Raw genomic sequence first — 17,601 nt, 5'->3', positions numbered from 1 at the left:
CCAGTAGCCCATTTGGAACATCAAAGTAAGACGTTAAACTCCCGTTCCATTTTATTTCAGTTTGGGTTTGTGCTCGTACATGTATTCGGATTGTCAATTCACTTAAAAAAGGAAACATATAATTTAGCACCAGGTCATGATAAAGGATGTCGGATACATTTGAATGCCATATTAACAGAGAACATTTCCAAAGTTGAAATACATCACATTGTAATGGACCGAAGATAGCACTTCCGGGATGTTGAACCTTCAACGTGCGAATCAAATCAGGTATTGAACCAGTCTCTATATAAACGGATAGCGTTTACAGTGGCATGGTGATACGCCAATCAAATATAATAAGACATTTAGTGATAAGAGTTGAAGCATGTGTTATCTCATCTCATTGGTTAGCATCTAACAATTTATCTGACCCTTCTACTTTACTTGACATGAATAGCCTCTACCAACTGTCAATCATATATAGTAATCTACATATCGATGATAAGTGATAATAATATACATGCTGTAGATTGCACATCATTCGGTCTAATAGTTTATACTGCCAACACACACAAACACACCCCATCGATAGACAAATAATCAATAAATTGTTCCCATGCCAACAGCAGACAATTAGGCATTTTCACGCATTGGTGTTATCATGGCATGCCCTCACTTCCCGACTCGCGTGCTCGGAATAAATCTTTTTGAAAGTCACCATGACAGCTCATAAATTAAGATGTAGATTCTTTTTACAATTTTATATCAGACAATAGTTGCATGATCAAATCTACAGTAATTCTTAAGAACATTCTTGTGCTTAGATTTTAAGTAGACTTCAGTGTAAGCACAAGCACGTTATTGTGTGTTCCAAGACAAAACTTATTTACAACTTTGTTCTTGTCACTCTCAGTACAAGTCCCAAGCAAGGTATACGGCTTGCTTACCAGCCTTAAGCCTGTTTCTGCTTCAAAAAGATGGCTCACCGTAGCGGTATTTGACGGCATTTTCTACGTCTTTTGATACCAAAGAGACAATAATTGAAAGACAGAGAAAATCCTTTAGAAACATATTCTCGAGAAGAATGCTATAGAAAATTTCGCTTCTACCGTGAAACCATTTTATTTATTTACCAGTTAGTAAACAACACAAACACCCGGGCTATTTTAAGATCAGGTACTCTCAATTATTCAGCCTGTTTGCATGTGCTTGCGGGGTTTTTTTTTTAGCTTGTGGCACATTTTATGTCATTATATTTATGACATAATTTGCATACCAAAATTGTTTTTATGACGTTAGAGAGCATCGTAGTTTCAGTTTACTAGTCACAATGTGCTTAGACTCGTACTTGACTTGTGCTTACGTAAGAACGGTTTTGAGAATTTTCTAGAGACGGTATTTTATCAAGTTTCTTATGTAAGAAAAAGTGTAGCATGACTTTGTGCTTACTTTAAGAATTTTCTAGGAACCGGCCCTGGTTCCTCCTTGTAATTTAAGTGGTGTAGCTCAGAGGGCTTGGCAAGTGACAGTGTATAGTCTTTCGGATGGGACGCAAAACGGAGGTGCCGTGTATACATTGGCGTACACGTAAAAGTTCCCTTGACAGTTGAAATTCAATATAAGAGTAGGCCATAGCACCACTGTTAAGGCAAACTTTCCCTCATAGCAGACTGTACGACGTATCTTCGTCTTCATTAACTATAGTCTAACCGGAGCAGATTAGTAGGACGTTAAACCCTATTTCATTTCATTCATTTCCACCACTGTAGTACACAAAGGCCGAATTAGAAATGTCTGGCGAATATGCATATCAACCCTTGGCTTGCAGGTCCTAGTGCTTGCTTGTGCCCGGATAATGTACCATAAATAGCTTGCACTGTGGCATATAGTGTATAAAGTATTTTCTGCATACAATTGACATGACTGTCATTTCAAATCAGTGGGCCTACCAGTAACCGACGGTGACACAGTGGCACAGACATAACGTTATGACAACTAAGGCATAATTAATGATCTCATAATTTTGTCTGAATTAAACCTGGGGTTTAATCCACGATTAAATGAATACAGCTTTAGGTTGACCACAAGAGGTATTATTTTATTATATTGTACCAACAAATTGACAATTTGATTAAAGAAATCGACAGATTCGATCGCGAAATCTAGTCTAGTGAGTAGCATTGGAAGGGAGACGACTCTTGTGATTACCTAGATGGTGTGAGCCCACAAAGTTTATTCCATCAAAATATTTTTACAATCCCCTGCCGGAAATGTTAATTCACCAAAACCTTTCAAACTGCTAATCCTAAACAACAATAACACAGATACTGGTGTCAAGAGGAAAGAGGGGTTCGAAGAAGAAAAGACTAGATGAAGCGTTTCGTTACCCCAGAAAGGAAAGGATAGGAAGGGCATACACTTCGACCAATCGCTTATAGTCCTTTATGTCCTTAAAGCCTGTTTCACTATTTCTTTTATTTTTTTTTTTATCTATTCCTGGATTTTCACTTTTTAATTTAAACCAACAAGAAAGGTGTGATTAATCACAACTACGGGGGTTGGCCTTCATAGATATAAGCGATTCCCACGGGGTTTCGAGATAAAAATAATATTGAAGTGGAATATTGATCCGATAGTTTAAATTTAGTTTTACTTGTCTTTACTACACTAAGATCTGAAAGAGTTATTACCGGCGTTTTGGTTGAAGGGAGGGATAAGCCAATGAAACGGTCTGTTACAGCGACGTCTTGGCGTGCCATGCACGGAACTGTGGGTAAACCACTAGAAACGTCAACGCTGATTGATTAATCAATTTCTAACGTCATACGTCAACAGCCGCTCGTACGACTCTTGACACGAGCTTCGAGTACAACTTGTCAGATATTCATGTAGTGTAGGCCATCAAAATTATAAAAAAACGAAACGAAATATAAATCTGTATTTTAATCAGATTGATGCGTACTTGTCTTTAGCGCATTGTACTTTGCAACTCGGCCGTCGGTCGCTTCTCAAAGATCCAAGATGAACTTTTGAAAATGTTCCAAGGATCATTAATATGTAACACATGCAACGAACCGATGCCTAATTGTCGGGAAATCGGCAACATTTCATTCTAACAAATCCTGCCAATCAGAAGCCAGAGATAAAGTTAAAGTTATCTCTGGGGCCGAGATTGGTGAAGGGCAGAACTCAGGGGTACCCCCAGCCCGCCCGGACTGGCCACTTATTTCGCTCACATCAAAATCAGATGCCAGTTGCGTTGTGTTATATATTTTATATTGTACAACATTACAATTTGAAATACTTTTGTAAACAGTTTTTAGATTACGTGAATTTATTGAACAATCAAATTTTCTGTTTTAGTACACCGGGTTTCGTTTGTTGTGAAGTATGGGGAATTGTAAACCCAGTGGATCTGGCGTGTTTCGGGTTACAATATTTTTTAATCTTTTGTAATTTTTTTATTAACAATCCATTTTTTAAAAAAACCGAAACTAGTTTGAAATTTGAAGTAGAAATAATTAAAACAAATTTAGATTTCATCAGTTTCCTGGGCTCTGGGGTTTTAAAAGTTGTTTCAGTTCTTCTTCACCATTTTTGGTCAACTTTTCGTTATTGTTTGAAATGATCAGTTCCATGTTGTCTACCCTGGGTTTCTTATAAATATCGCCATTAGTTTCCTGCAAAAAAAATAAAAACATTCTTATTTGCGTGCTTATACTGTCCCTACATATTATGACTCATTATATTTGGTGGTGAGTCTCATAAATGTTTCCGTACATTGGAATGCACGTAAAAGATCCCTTGGCAGTTGGAATTCGATATAAGAGTAGGCCGTAGTGCCGCTGTCCGGGCAAAATTTCCCTCATAGCACACTGTATGGCGTATGCCCGTCTTCATTAGCCCAGGTTAGGAGCAGAACAGTAGGACGTTAAACTCCATTTCATTTCATTTTCATTTCTCATAAATGTTTCCGTACAATAATACATTATTAACTAACCAACTGATTGCGACGTATTTTTTTCCGGTTTCGGATGCATCAATCAGAAGAGTATTATTGAGGGTTTCGGAAAAGATCACCAGCTTTGATTTACGTGACTTGATAATCACTACCATCACTTACAGTAAGCATACTTGATTACCGAAGGATTTACACGCGTGGAATTTGGGGAATTTTGTACTTTGTGGGGCTTTAGATAACTGCTCGGGGCTAGGGGGAAATGTTTGCAAGAATTTTCACCTGGAATTAACAACTAAAATACTTCTGGGACTGTTCCTTTAACATTAATACAAGTACCTGTGTTTCAGGAATCATTCGACATTGTAAATATTCACGAGCAGTTTTTGGTAAACATCCACATAGCCATGAATACGCGGGAAAAATATACTTTGGATCCACGTCCTCAACACCTACAAAAATGACAATAATATAATTTTTTAAATATAAAACAGTTATGTATTTGCTAGCCTTTAACGTCATTCGCGACTGTCATTTTTCTTAAACATCCACATAGCCATGAATACGCGGGAAAAATATAAATTGGATCCCATGAATACGAGGGAAAAATATAACTTGGATACACGTCTTCAACACCTACAAAAATATAATTTCATATCCTCTTAAATCTTGTTTATATTACCACCCGGTTTCCTCCCACTGCTAAAGACCCCTACGCGCAAGCGAATTATTGAAATAAAATTAAACCATATGTTAGTCCCGAAATGACCTAGTTTGTGTCGAGTGGACGTTAAACCCCATTTCTCTCTATATATATATTACCACCATTGTATCAATTCGTAAGTAGTGTTGGGAGTATATAGTATGCCGTTTGCACGATACCCTTTGCCATATAAACTAAAGGGTTGACGAGGTTTCAGTATCTATAATACGTACCTGTAATTAAACTGACTATAGAACCAACAAGAAGTACTGTAATAACACCTATGCTACCAAACCACATATACGATATAGAATAAAATCTATCCAAACCTTCACTAAAATTATACATAAATAAACAATTCATACATCATTTGGTATTGTTAGAAATACATTATAAATGGGCAATGTCCATTAAAATATCTAAACGGGACAAAAGATGTTGGAAATTCGCCGAAAAATATAGTATGGGGCCGGGATTGTCATTTTTCCTCTGGGCCCTTATTCACGAAAACTTAAACCAAGTTACAACCGAAATTTTAAGAAATACTGCAACTTCATTGGATATATGCAAATTGATTTTACTGGTCAGCCAATCGAATTGCAGTATTTCTTAAAATTTCGATTTTTATCTTAGTTTAAGTTTTCGTGAATAAGGGCTCAGATTAGTGAAGAATCCTTGTATATGAAGTAACTTAAAAAGGCTACGTAGGGTATAGCGATTACATTGTTTGCCTGTCGATAGCTATCGAGGTTGTTTTATTTTGGAGAATTTAGATATCGGTTTAGAGACACGTAGGTAAACTTCATTTCCAGCAAACTATCAACACAAGCTGTCATTACGAGATTAAGAAATACCGCCATCCTCGATTATGTTTTTGAATCGTCACGTATGTGAACCAAAAAAAAGGGCATTGACAGGGTATTAGGGAGCGTCGTTGGAGGAACCTATGCAAGCGACACATGGGCCATTGACAGAGAGTTAGAAGTGGTTATCCTATGGGCATAACCTAAATGGTGTTAACGAGAATATAGAAAATATGAGATTTACTCTGGTGACAGGATATCTCCATGTATCGTATACAACAATTAATTTATCTTAAACTTACGGTTGTGGATCTAATAAAGTTGTTTCTATTGTTGTTGATGTAAATTCTGTTGTTGTATAATTGATGACAATCGTATTATTATTATTCTCAACCCAGGATGTTAAATTATCAACCGGACAATGATCTGTTGACGCCGGTGGTAACCATGGAGTTTTCTTTAGTGTTTTAGAGAAGCTAGATCCCATACCAAGCCATGTACATAAAGCCAGACTAACGAGAGTTCCTACTAAAGCTCCCTACAGTAATAAAACAAATCAAAAGTTAATTCAAGATTCCGTTTTTGTTGGGGTTTTTTGTTTGATGTTTAGGCAATTTCAACTTGAATTATATGTTACTAGTATGTAGTCTTCTACAAACAGAAAATTGCACTCTACCTTTTTGTTTGCCCATGGAAATAATGAGGACAATAAAAATAGGCCAGATAGAGGACCACCAAATGCTGACAATACTGTCCCTGTTATCTGCAAAAAAGACCATGATCCTAATATAACCATAAATCAGATGTACAGATCTTCCGCGGAGGTATTTTACTTAAAATAATGTTCCATCATTTATATAGAGGATGCTATTACATTGGTGGTAATAATATATGTTACTTGTATTAATGTTCCGTCTATTATAAAGAGAATGGTACTAGATTAATTGTAATATTACTCTGCATATATTTACCTGTATCAGTGTTCCACCTATTTGTGCTATTAACATAGCAACACCACACGCCAAAATACCACTTACAACAACTGTAAACATAGCATAATAAATATAATACAGACACGCTTATAACTTCAAACTGCCAATGACAACGACTGTAATCATATCATGATGAATATAAATACAACCACTACTTCAAGAGAAAGAGAGACAAAGGGGCTTGAACGTCCACTCGACATAAAGTAGGTCATTTGGGTACTAACATATGGTTCAGTTTTATTGCATTAATTCGCTTGTGCGTAGAGGTCTCTTTAGCAGTGGGTGTGGGGGTGGAGGACCCGAAGGGCCCGGAAAAAACCCACGAGCTTCGACATGCTACCCTACTCCATGTCACTTACAAGACCTTACGATGCAACGCGCTCGCGTTAACCATTCGCCCCCCGCCCCCGCCCACTACATCTAAAGTAAAGCTTGTCATATATAAACCAACTAGAATATAACTCAATATTATTTGTTTGTTACATATATTTATATAGTTTGGCCACCATAATAATTTTGTATTATCTATCTTTTGAATTTTTACAGCGTAAAAACCAAAACAAAATGGAATATAGAGAAATAACCATAGTTTAAAACATACACAATATAATACACAAGAAAATAAAATTATTCACTAATATAATATAGACAAAAAATAACGAATATAAACAAATGTTACCATACAAAACATTGGAATATACATATAGCCATAGTTTAAAACATACACAATATAATACACAACAAAATAAAGCTCTTCACTAATACAGACAAACAATAACGAATATAAACAAATTTAAGCATACAAAGCAGAGGAATATACACAAAACCATAATTTAAAATATGAACAAACTACAATTACAATATAATACACAACCCAATAAAGATATTCACCAATATAGACAAACCAACAAACGAAAATAAAGAAATGTAACCATAAAAAAACAAGGGAATATACACAGAACCATAGTTTAAAATATGCACAAAACCATAGTTTAAAATATGCACAAACTAGATTTACAATAATACACAACAAAATAAAGTTATTCAGATATATAGACAAACAAACAAATGAAGATAAACCTTCAGTTAGAATAGAGAAAAATCAAGCACTTTGAAAGTTTTAATTAACCGAGAACTTACCTGAAAGTTTAGCTATAACTGTTCCTTTCATCTCAGATATATCGTTTTTAACAATTTTTTTCACAATGTCTTGAAGGAAAATGGCTGACATACTGCTCAGTCCTGTAGAGAGTGTGCTAAAATACAAACAAGATATGCGGAACATACACATATCGCACAAATTAGCCCGGCAACCAAACCCCACTTAGAGACTTGTCGTGGAAATGCAGTACACCTAACGATTTTTGATGGATTTGCAATATGGGTAGATTCGGAATCAGGATGAAATTGGGGAAATTGAAATATCAAAAGTGGCCGCCATGAGGCATTTTCTGATTATTATGTCATGCTGAATAAAATTGTCGTATGTGTGATATCGACAACTGCCAACAGGGCGGCGTTTGTAACCTCAAAAAACATATATATATATATATCAAAATAGGTCTATAACATCAGTAACGTACCTCAAGGAAGCGCTGAAAAGAGACGCAATAAACAATCCTGGCATTCCTGGAAGGTATCTGAAGATATCCATCACCATATATGGTATGACCTAAGGACAATAAACAATATTATTATATATATAGGATTGTATGGTATATGTGATCATAACATTTACATGTATATAACAAATCCTGGTTATATTGAAGCAATATAAGCTAAAATGCCCATGACACCCCCAACCCACACAACAAAAAATACACCCAAACCCTACCCCCCCCCCCCCCCGCAAATTGAATTATTGAATTGAAAACCTTTGCTGTTGAATTTACCTGTATATAATTAATTTGATTTTTACCTGGTTTGGATTTGTTATTTGATCCGATTCCAAAGGGTCGCATTCTACTGTCTGATAATAAGCATAAGCTACAATTCCTTCATAACAAGCCACGGATATTGTTAGGAAAAATAGAGGAGCCGTCAAGAAAATAACCCTAAAATATTAATAATAACAATTAAGATATAATAATGTATACAAACGTGCAATCGATGATACAATACGACTTACTAATGAAGGTGAAGTAAAATGAAATAAAATGAATTTAATGGGGTTTAACGTCCTACTGCTAATAAAGATAAATCCAAAGCAACCCTAAAACATAACATTGTTCACTTGTGATGTTTTATAATAATTCCTAATTTTTCATGTCATGGTATATATATTTTTCAAGTTGTGCCAAACGATACATAATGTGAAAATTAAAAGAAATATACACAAATAATATAAAATATATACAAAACCCCCCAAAAAGAAAACCTCTAAAACATATTGTTCACTTATGACGTTTGATTATCCATCAGATGCATATTTCTATAATTTGTAACAATATATATTGTTAGGTGTGTCAAACCAAAATTACAAAAGTATACCATATAAAAGAACATAGTAACAGCACAGCATAACTTACTTGTAAGCATCTCTTAAACTTTTAGTAGAGCTTATTCTTTGGCATGTTGGCTGATTGAAACCGAATCCTAATCCTCTTATAAATGATCCAAAAAATAAACTCCAAAACGTATGCCTTATTGTTGGGTCGGTATCAAAGCTGAAAACCCCAGAAATAAAAAAAGTATAAAATTCTAATCGCGAGTCAATACAAAATAGTTAAGTTATATCAGTGTTGCTACAAGGCTACCTCTTACGTCCGCTATAGTTTATTATATGTGTATAAAAACAATGAAATTTCAGCGGATACTTACTTAAAAAGATTAAATCTTCCACCATCCATAGCTTTGTTCCAGACAGCATCAGCTCCACCAGCATCTATGGTGCCCTAGTATAAATATAAAATTATGTTGTAAATGAAATGAAATAGGATTTAACGTCCCACTGTTCTGCTCCGATTGGATTAATAAAGACGGGAAAATTCAGTGTTTGGACACCCGGTGTTATTTTGCTATTGGAACTTCAGTCACTTGTACATGTTTCTTGTGGTCAAGTCCATGGACTGTTATGTCTTGTCGTGTGAACTTGGGTTTAGCCAGGAATTTCTGAAGTATATTCTTACCTTAATTAAAATGGCAGCCATCCCAGAGAACATGACTAAAGATTGGAATACATCAGTCCATATAACAGCTTTTATACCGCCCTGGAATAAAAAAAAATTGTTGCCCCATGTTTTTTCACTTTGAAGGACAATGTAAAATAAAATTTTAAAAACATACATTTTTCAAACATTATCTAATATTTAAAAAAAAAGAATACTCACTATGGATGTGTATATTACAGCTGCTAAAGCTACTGCCGCTATTGAAATCCACTGTGGAAATCCACTAACTGAAACGATTGAAAGGTTAAAATTTCCTAGTGTTAAAAGATGAAAGCTCGGATATCATAGATTCAAAGGGGAAATACTTCAAATTGAATTTTATGAAAAATAACTACATATCTGCCAAATGTAAATAGTGTAGGATTACCTGTTCGTACAATAAATGTAAATAACTTTTCGTAATATATTCCAATGAGTTGGGCATGGGCTTGTTGACTGGGAATATTATAAAATAGTCTCAAACCACTAGTGATTTCCAAGGAAATTAAATGGGGGGGGGGGGTCAACGTCCTACTTTGTGGTCTGCTTGACTGTGAATATTATATAGTTCCGAACCAAAAATCCAACTACAAACTTGGGAGATAAAACGACCGTTGTATCTCTAGTAATTTTTGGGGGCATGTAGTATGTGTTGCGTGAATTTAAATTGGAACATGAACCCTCCCTCAATAGCGTATCGATGTAAAAGCTTGATTTTTTGATGTTTACAACAATTAGTACCTGCTTCTAGAGCTATTCCTGGTCCAAACAAAACAATACCCATATACCATAACTAAAACACAAATAATATCAAATGTATTATCTTTAAAAATGCGACAAGATACAATATATTATGATAAAGGAATGGATTTAGTTCATTTGTATGGCGGTATGTGTCAGGACCGGTGGCTGAAGGGGGGGGGGGGGAGGTATCACCACCCGAGAGTAGAATTTACGAGACATAGTCTTTCCAGAGCAGTTGTTTTTGTGTAGCTGTCGATTCTGGTGGTGATCGGGCGTTTGAGGGAGCTTTTCCGAGATACGGGGCGAGTGGGGGCTTAAATTAGTGGCAATGTTGAAAGAAAAATGACATACAGCTCTACTTTTTTCAAAATACTTTAATAATAAATGACTTAAGGGTGTTTATTTGCATTTCTTTTAAAGGATGAGGTAATCGTTAACCTGTCACATCTAGTTGTGCCGGTAGATCTTTGGTAAAACTATCTCTGGGTACGAAAGTTCAAAGATTTTTATTCTCTACCGTCTTTCAAAGCGTTTTCCTAGAAACTGATAGTATTGAATCCTTTCGTATTAAGAGTTCATTTAAAGGAGGGGGGGGGGGCAGATGGTATTTTTTAATAAATAAATTACATCTAGCCTTAATGTTAGGTGATGATTGGTTTATTACGAAAATGTTGAATGAATCCCTTCATACGAAAGGATTCAAAACAACTAGCCCCTAAAATTAGTAAAATACAAACAGTTGGAGAAGGAAATTAATCTTTTAGTAATGATCATCATTGATATCTTGTTGTTGTCCAAGGGAACTTAAATGCTGTCCAGTACAGGGATCAGATTTTGCAACCTGTTCTTCTTCCGCTTATGCAGAGACATGGGCCTGGACTAAAGTTTCAACAAGACAATGCTCGACCCCATACAGCAATTGCTACCCAGAATTTTATAAGAAATGCCGGTGTCCAAGTCCTGGATTGTCCGTCGCTTAGCCCCGACCTTAATCCTATTGAACACATCTGGGACGAACTGGGTCGACGTTTTCGTCAGCAAGTGAATCCACCAGTGTTTACTAATGTTCTGAGACCCATGAGAAGACGTTGTGTGGCAGTACGAGACGCTAGAGGAGGCCACAACCGTTACTAAACACTTTATTCCGATTGTTCTCCAAGTCTGTGAATTTCATTTTGGTGGGGGGGGGGGTACTGTGACATCACGAACGTTATCAATGTCAAGGACTTTCGGCGAGACGTATTCTTGCTTTCTGTTGATGTCAAGGTCGTCTGTGCACAACATAACACTAAAATAGTTGCCTTAAAACAAATATTAAAAATCTAGTCCCAAAAATCCCGAGTGTCAAGTTTTTAATTTGGCTGAGTATATGATGACCCTGATGTAAACAAACAGGTAACATCAAAAAGTTTGGTCTTGAAGTATAACTTCCGGTTTTATTAAGAGTTCAAAATGATAGGTTTTCCCACTTTTTTACCATACTCAATAATTCACAGTGTAACTTAATTGTTGACGTGACAAGGCGTGACCTGACGTGAAACACGTCAGTAAGCCTTCGGAGTTCTAGTTTATTATTATTATTATTATTTATTACAACAGAACAGAAAACAATGTGCTAGATTATAAAATCTTAGTTCAAAATCAAGGTAATTCTTCTAAACATGAAGCATTTTTATATGAGACTGACTGAACTGGGGGCTATAGCACTTAAGAATAACTATTTTTTTATTCAACCTCTCGCCTATATTGACTAGTTCAAGGTTGTTATTTATTAATGAATATATGTTGTGTTGATTATAATAAAAGCGGTAAGGTTGTGGTGAAATACTGTTGTCAAAAACACTTTGACGTTGTAGATCGATTCCGAGTTGGTGACACTGTGAACAATCGCGTGGTAAAGACTGGGTTAGGGAAGGGACGCAGTCAGCGTTACGTTATTGACATGTCCAGTAAAGTCTTTGCAAACCCATACTATTTGTTTTCTGTTATGATCAAACGAACCCATTTTGTTTAAAAGAATAAAATGTGTAGTTTAGTGCAACACATTAATTCATGACGCTAAAATCTGTTCAATTCTCAAAACACGGGTTAAAGTTACAACACGATGTCTTGTCACCATTTCTATTTAGATCTTGATTTTTTTTTATTAAATCCGTGTCGAGAGTTCCGTTTTCATTTTATAAAGACTACTTTAATAGATTAAAACCAATGATGCGTGTGTAGACTTTAATTAGCTAGCGCATTATGATCACTAGCTAATCCGTACTTTAACAAAACATGATTGGTTCATGAAAATATTTTGCTTCATGGAACCATTTATTAAAGGTACACATGTCTGAATTATAGCCTGTCGACTGTCAAACACAGCAATAGATTACCCCTTTATTTGGAGGATGCCATGATTACTTACCGTTGAGAGTAATCCTAGTATAGTACCTATAAGTCTAACATACCATGATTTATATCGCATCTCTAGATACTGAAATAAAGATTGGTTAATATTATCATCGGTATAGAACATTACTGAATCAAATTTATTCATTTAAATTTTATTTTATTCCAAAATGGGTTCCTTCAAGCTTATCTTTCGTTTGCTACCAATTTTATGCCTACGTTCAGAGGTAAATGACCAATTAAAGTGCGTGCAATGATATATACTCTTAAAAAAAGTAGGGGATATTCAGAAACAATACAAAACTGCGAAAATACACTGCTGTTTTTATTAGAGGTAACCGGTGTATGTTAATAACAGGCCAATTACCTACACATTAACATAAACAGTTCATATGGGCGGCTTATCTGACGGCCCCATTTCACTCGCAAAGAGATACACCGTCAAAAGTGAAAATGGACGTTTTTGATTTTTGTCTTAATAATGAGTAATTCTTCCACCAATCCTCAGACATTCAGCAATTCGTCGTGGCATGTTCCTAATCAACTGTCGAATCACGATTTGGGGCAATCTCACCCACTCCACTTGCAGTGTTGTCGGTTGACGTTGACGTCGACGATCACGTCTCTCGATCAAATTAAACGTAACACACTTAATCAAAGATACGCTAAACAGTAAATCGTATGCAAGAACCGATAGGACAGCAAACATGGATAGAAAAACCAGCACGCGGCAATTTTCATCAACCCTTCCTTGAAGTGTCAAATGACAATGAACCCCTCCCACGTGTATGGCGCTATTGCGTGTCGCATGTGCAGCTCAGTGGTTCTGTTGGAGCGATAAGTTCTCCATCTGTGAACATACTCTCAAAGCATGTCAAATGTCCATGACTATCTATCATATCGCAACCTGCACAGGTATTTGCATTTCAATATTCCCTACATTTTTTGAAGAGTATATATCATACGATTGTTCGAGGGGAACGAATTGGATATTGTTGAACTGAATTTAAATAAACCACACTATTGTTTCAGAGATAACGATAAGTTTCAGGTAAAGAGTTGTCAACAGCTGTTACATCTAAATATAAAATGATAATGATATTTCGATTTAAAGGTTTTTGTGGTTAAATAGAGTATTATATTTCCTATAGCATAAATATACAATAATATTATAGGTATTATATTTTGAACCAGTTTAACCTATAGTTATGTGCGAAGAATAACTATGGGCTGAACATAAACGATTCTGTGATTTTGTACTGATTTCTATACAAAATTTGGTGAAATTGTGATATTGTTTATTTTATCTATCCTTTTAATGGAGAATAGCCCACGTGGCAACACTCAAGAGCGCGTACGTGCATGAGGTTCAAGATATAAATCTTTGCGATACACAAACTGGAAGTAAACATTCACAAAAATCTGTCAGAAAATGTAAATTCAAAAATGTTCTTCAATGTTAGTCTTTAACCATATTGAAATGAAATGAAATGAAATGGGGTTAAACATCCTACTGTTCTGCTCCCCTAAACATGGGCTAATGAAGACGGACATACGCCATACAGTGTGCTATGAGGGAAATTTTGCCCGGGCAGCGGCACCACGGCCTACTCTTATATCGAATTCCAGCTGCCAAGGGATCTTTTACGTGCACGCCAATGTAAGCACGGGACCTTGTTTTTTTCGTCCCATCCGAACAGCTGTCCTGAAAAGGGCTTTATTATGCGGGGGTTATAAGTACGAGACATTGTTGTGACTATAAACAAAATATTACTATTTTTTGATATTATTTCAAGGTTTTATAATTTATGTCATTAAACAAATTACCTCGAATATACTGGTTATCTTCAATGGATGGATTAAAGGAACAACAACAAAGATGGAAACGATTTTAGACAGAAGGTACCCCCATGTACATATCCACCACTGTATTCCATATACGTAAGATTCGGCTGGAACCCCTAACATCATTATAGACGATTCGAACGATACCAATAATGATATCGCCACCGGTAAAAATGTCATTTTACGTTCCCCGACTAAATATTCAGACGTGGTTCTCTGTCGGCCTCCAGACAAAGCATAATAGATTCCAATTCCTATAGAAATAGCCATTGTGATGCTGAATATTATGTAATCGGCCACATGGAAGTGATGGAGTGCGTTCACCATTTTGTTGATCTGTCAGCCAAATTTCTACATTAATAAACACAGAAGCATTAATGAATTGATCTAATGGACAAAAGCAATGGCACTGTTTTGACTTCAGAGCCTATTTTAAGAAGATAAAATAAGGGACCCCCCGTATGGAAAAAGTATTGTCTTATTTATCTGCAATAAGTACAATAACTCAGCTGTAAAACTTATACGACTCATTTTCTGCCCATTTTATTAATTTTTACCCTTACCCTTTGTTTCTTAGTATAAAGACTTTGTATTAAACACATTAAAGAGACGTGAGAGAGAGAGAGAGAGAGAGAGAGAGAGAGAGAAATGGGGTTTAACGTCCACTCGACACAAACTAGGTCATTTCGGGACTAACATATGGTTTTAATTTTATTTACATAATTCGCTTGCGCGTAGGGGTCTTTAGCAGTGGGAGGAAACCGGAGGACCCGGAGAAAACCCACGAGGTTCGGACAGGCGACCCTACTCCTTGCCACGTACAACCGGGGATTCGAAACCACGCCAGTCTACTCAATGACAGACTTTATGATACAGTGCGCGCACGCTAACCATTAAGCCATCCAACCCCCTAAAGAGGCGTTAGGTAAGATTAAAAAAGAGCTGACAGTTCTCGCTATAATAGTTAAAAAATAGATAATGAAAATAGAATTGCTTCACTCTGAACCAAGATATTGGCGATTCAATTTTAGACTAGCCTCGATCGTCATTTCTAACGTTGGTACGATAATAAAAAAAAGTCTCGATTATCCGCTTTTACGTTAAATTATCCATCACAAAATGTATTCAAATCCATGATAGCGAAGGCCTAAAGAAAGACCCCCAATAGGCAGATTTAGCTCTTGCATGATGCCTGTATAACTTACCCCTAAAGGAAAAAATTCTTTTTACCACAGTGCCTGCCACTATCTACACAAGTGATAATCTTAACAGAGAGTAAACAATATTTAACCATAATTATAATAATAATAATGAGGTATATAAATTGGCCATCATGTCTCACTTCGTGTTTATACTTCAAACAACTAATAGTTTACTGATATTGCTTCATACTGTGTATATACCTGAAATGTGTTCATCATTCTACCGTCCAAGTTATGCCTTTCAATTTTAAGTGACCCCAAAACAAATTGTCCATTCATTTGTTACTATATTTTCTAATTAATATATACTCTTCAAAAAAAGTAGGGGATATTGAAATGCAAATACCTATGCAGGTTGTGATATGATAAATAGTCATGGACACTTGACATGCTTTGAGGGTATGTTCACAGATGAAGAACTTATCGCCCCAACAGAACCACTGAGCTGCTCATGCGACACGCAATAGCCCCATACACGTGGGAGGGGTTCATTGTCAAATTTGACACTTCAAGGAAGGGTTGATGAAAACTGCAGCGTGCTGGTGTATCTATCCATGTTAGCATTCCTATCGGTTCTTGCATAAGGTTTACTGTTTAGCATATCTTTGCTTTAGTGTGTTACGTTTAATTTGATCGGGAGACGTGTTCGTCGACGTCAACGTCAACCGACAACACTGGAAAAATTGGCCGTGTCACTGTAAGAGGAGTGGGTCACATTCCCCCAAATCGTGATTGGACGGTTGATTAGGAGCATACCACGACGAATTGCTGAATGTCTGAGAATTGGTGGAGCAATAACTCATTATTAAGACAAAAATAAAAAACGTCCATTTTCTCTTTTGACGGTATATCTCTTTGCGAGTGAAATGGTTCCGTCAGATAAGCCGCCCATATGAACTGTTTATGTTCATGTGTAGGCAATTGGCCTGTTATTAACATACATTGGTTACCTCTAATACAGCAGTGCATTTCCGCAGTTTTGTATTGTTTCTGAATACCCCCTACGTTTTTTGAAGAGTATATATATGAACGGTGTAAATAATATATTAGGAATCGTGCATGTAGATTTTACGACATAGAAGAGAAATTAATCACGTATGAGAAATGGTGAATGTTTCAGCTTCACACGCATATGTGCATAAATGAAACCCAATGGTAAACAAATCATGAAAAGAAATCAGATAAATCTTCCTCCCTCTATTCAATAACCTAGTTTCAACCTCTTTTCTGGTCATGAATGTTAATCAGTGCGTCAGCCCGAAATCAACAGAAGTAAAAAGAAAATGACAAAAATTGTATCAAATGACTCATGTTTCTATTTAAAGGACAATATTGGTGTCAGTTATTATCACATATGTGATAGAACTGATTAAAAATGTTCCAAATATAATTTTAACACAGAGATCCTTGCTACGATGGATGCGTTTTAAAGATTTCAAGAAAGGGCAGTGACAAACGCAAAAGGAAAACAAGAGTTATCCTTCTCTTTAACTGACTGATGTGACGAGTGATAACAGATACACGGGCAAATTTCTGCTCACTAATAATTCCTTCGAAGACCAAAAGTTGTTATGTGAGGCTGTGAGAGAAATCTGATAATTCAAAAAAGTAATCGAATGTCACTAGATGAGGAAAAACGAGCAAAATAGAAATAGTCAGTACATCCTCCTGGTTTTTATTCATTCTATACTTTTTCAATTTCTCTCATTTCCACTTATCTAGTGACGGTCAATTTTGTTTTTGAATTGTCAGATATCCTCCCACAGTCTCATATATAGGGTGACCCGTGCACCGTACATAAAGTTGGTCTCGGCACGGCGAATGTACAC

The 17,601-nt window shown here is 36.0% G+C and overlaps 1 protein-coding gene across 1 annotated transcript; it reads right to left on the bottom strand.

The window, feature by feature from the left end:
* Positions 1-3,237: 3,237 nt before the first annotated feature.
* On the bottom strand, positions 3,238-15,815 carry LOC126819238 (sodium-dependent multivitamin transporter). Its single transcript, XM_050547177.2, has 17 exons — positions 15,776-15,815; positions 14,553-14,921; positions 12,742-12,810; positions 10,329-10,380; positions 9,768-9,835; positions 9,567-9,647; positions 9,259-9,332; positions 8,967-9,104; positions 8,357-8,492; positions 8,022-8,110; positions 7,579-7,694; positions 6,418-6,488; positions 6,123-6,209; positions 5,749-5,984; positions 4,877-4,977; positions 4,280-4,392; positions 3,238-3,662 (listed from the first exon to the last, which is right to left on the bottom strand). The coding sequence occupies exons 2-17, from the start codon at positions 14,895-14,897 to the stop codon at positions 3,525-3,527; spliced, it is 1,914 nt and encodes a 637-aa protein (XP_050403134.1). The 5' UTR covers positions 14,898-14,921; positions 15,776-15,815; the 3' UTR covers positions 3,238-3,524.
* Between the last annotated feature and the right edge of the window lie 1,786 nt (positions 15,816-17,601).

The sequence above is a fragment of the Patella vulgata genome, chromosome 1, assembly GCF_932274485.2.
Source record: "Patella vulgata chromosome 1, xgPatVulg1.2, whole genome shotgun sequence".
NCBI lineage: Eukaryota > Metazoa > Mollusca > Gastropoda > Patellidae > Patella > Patella vulgata.
The sequence above is the reverse complement of the archived record's forward strand: the minus strand, read 5'-3'. Positions and strand labels throughout refer to the sequence as shown.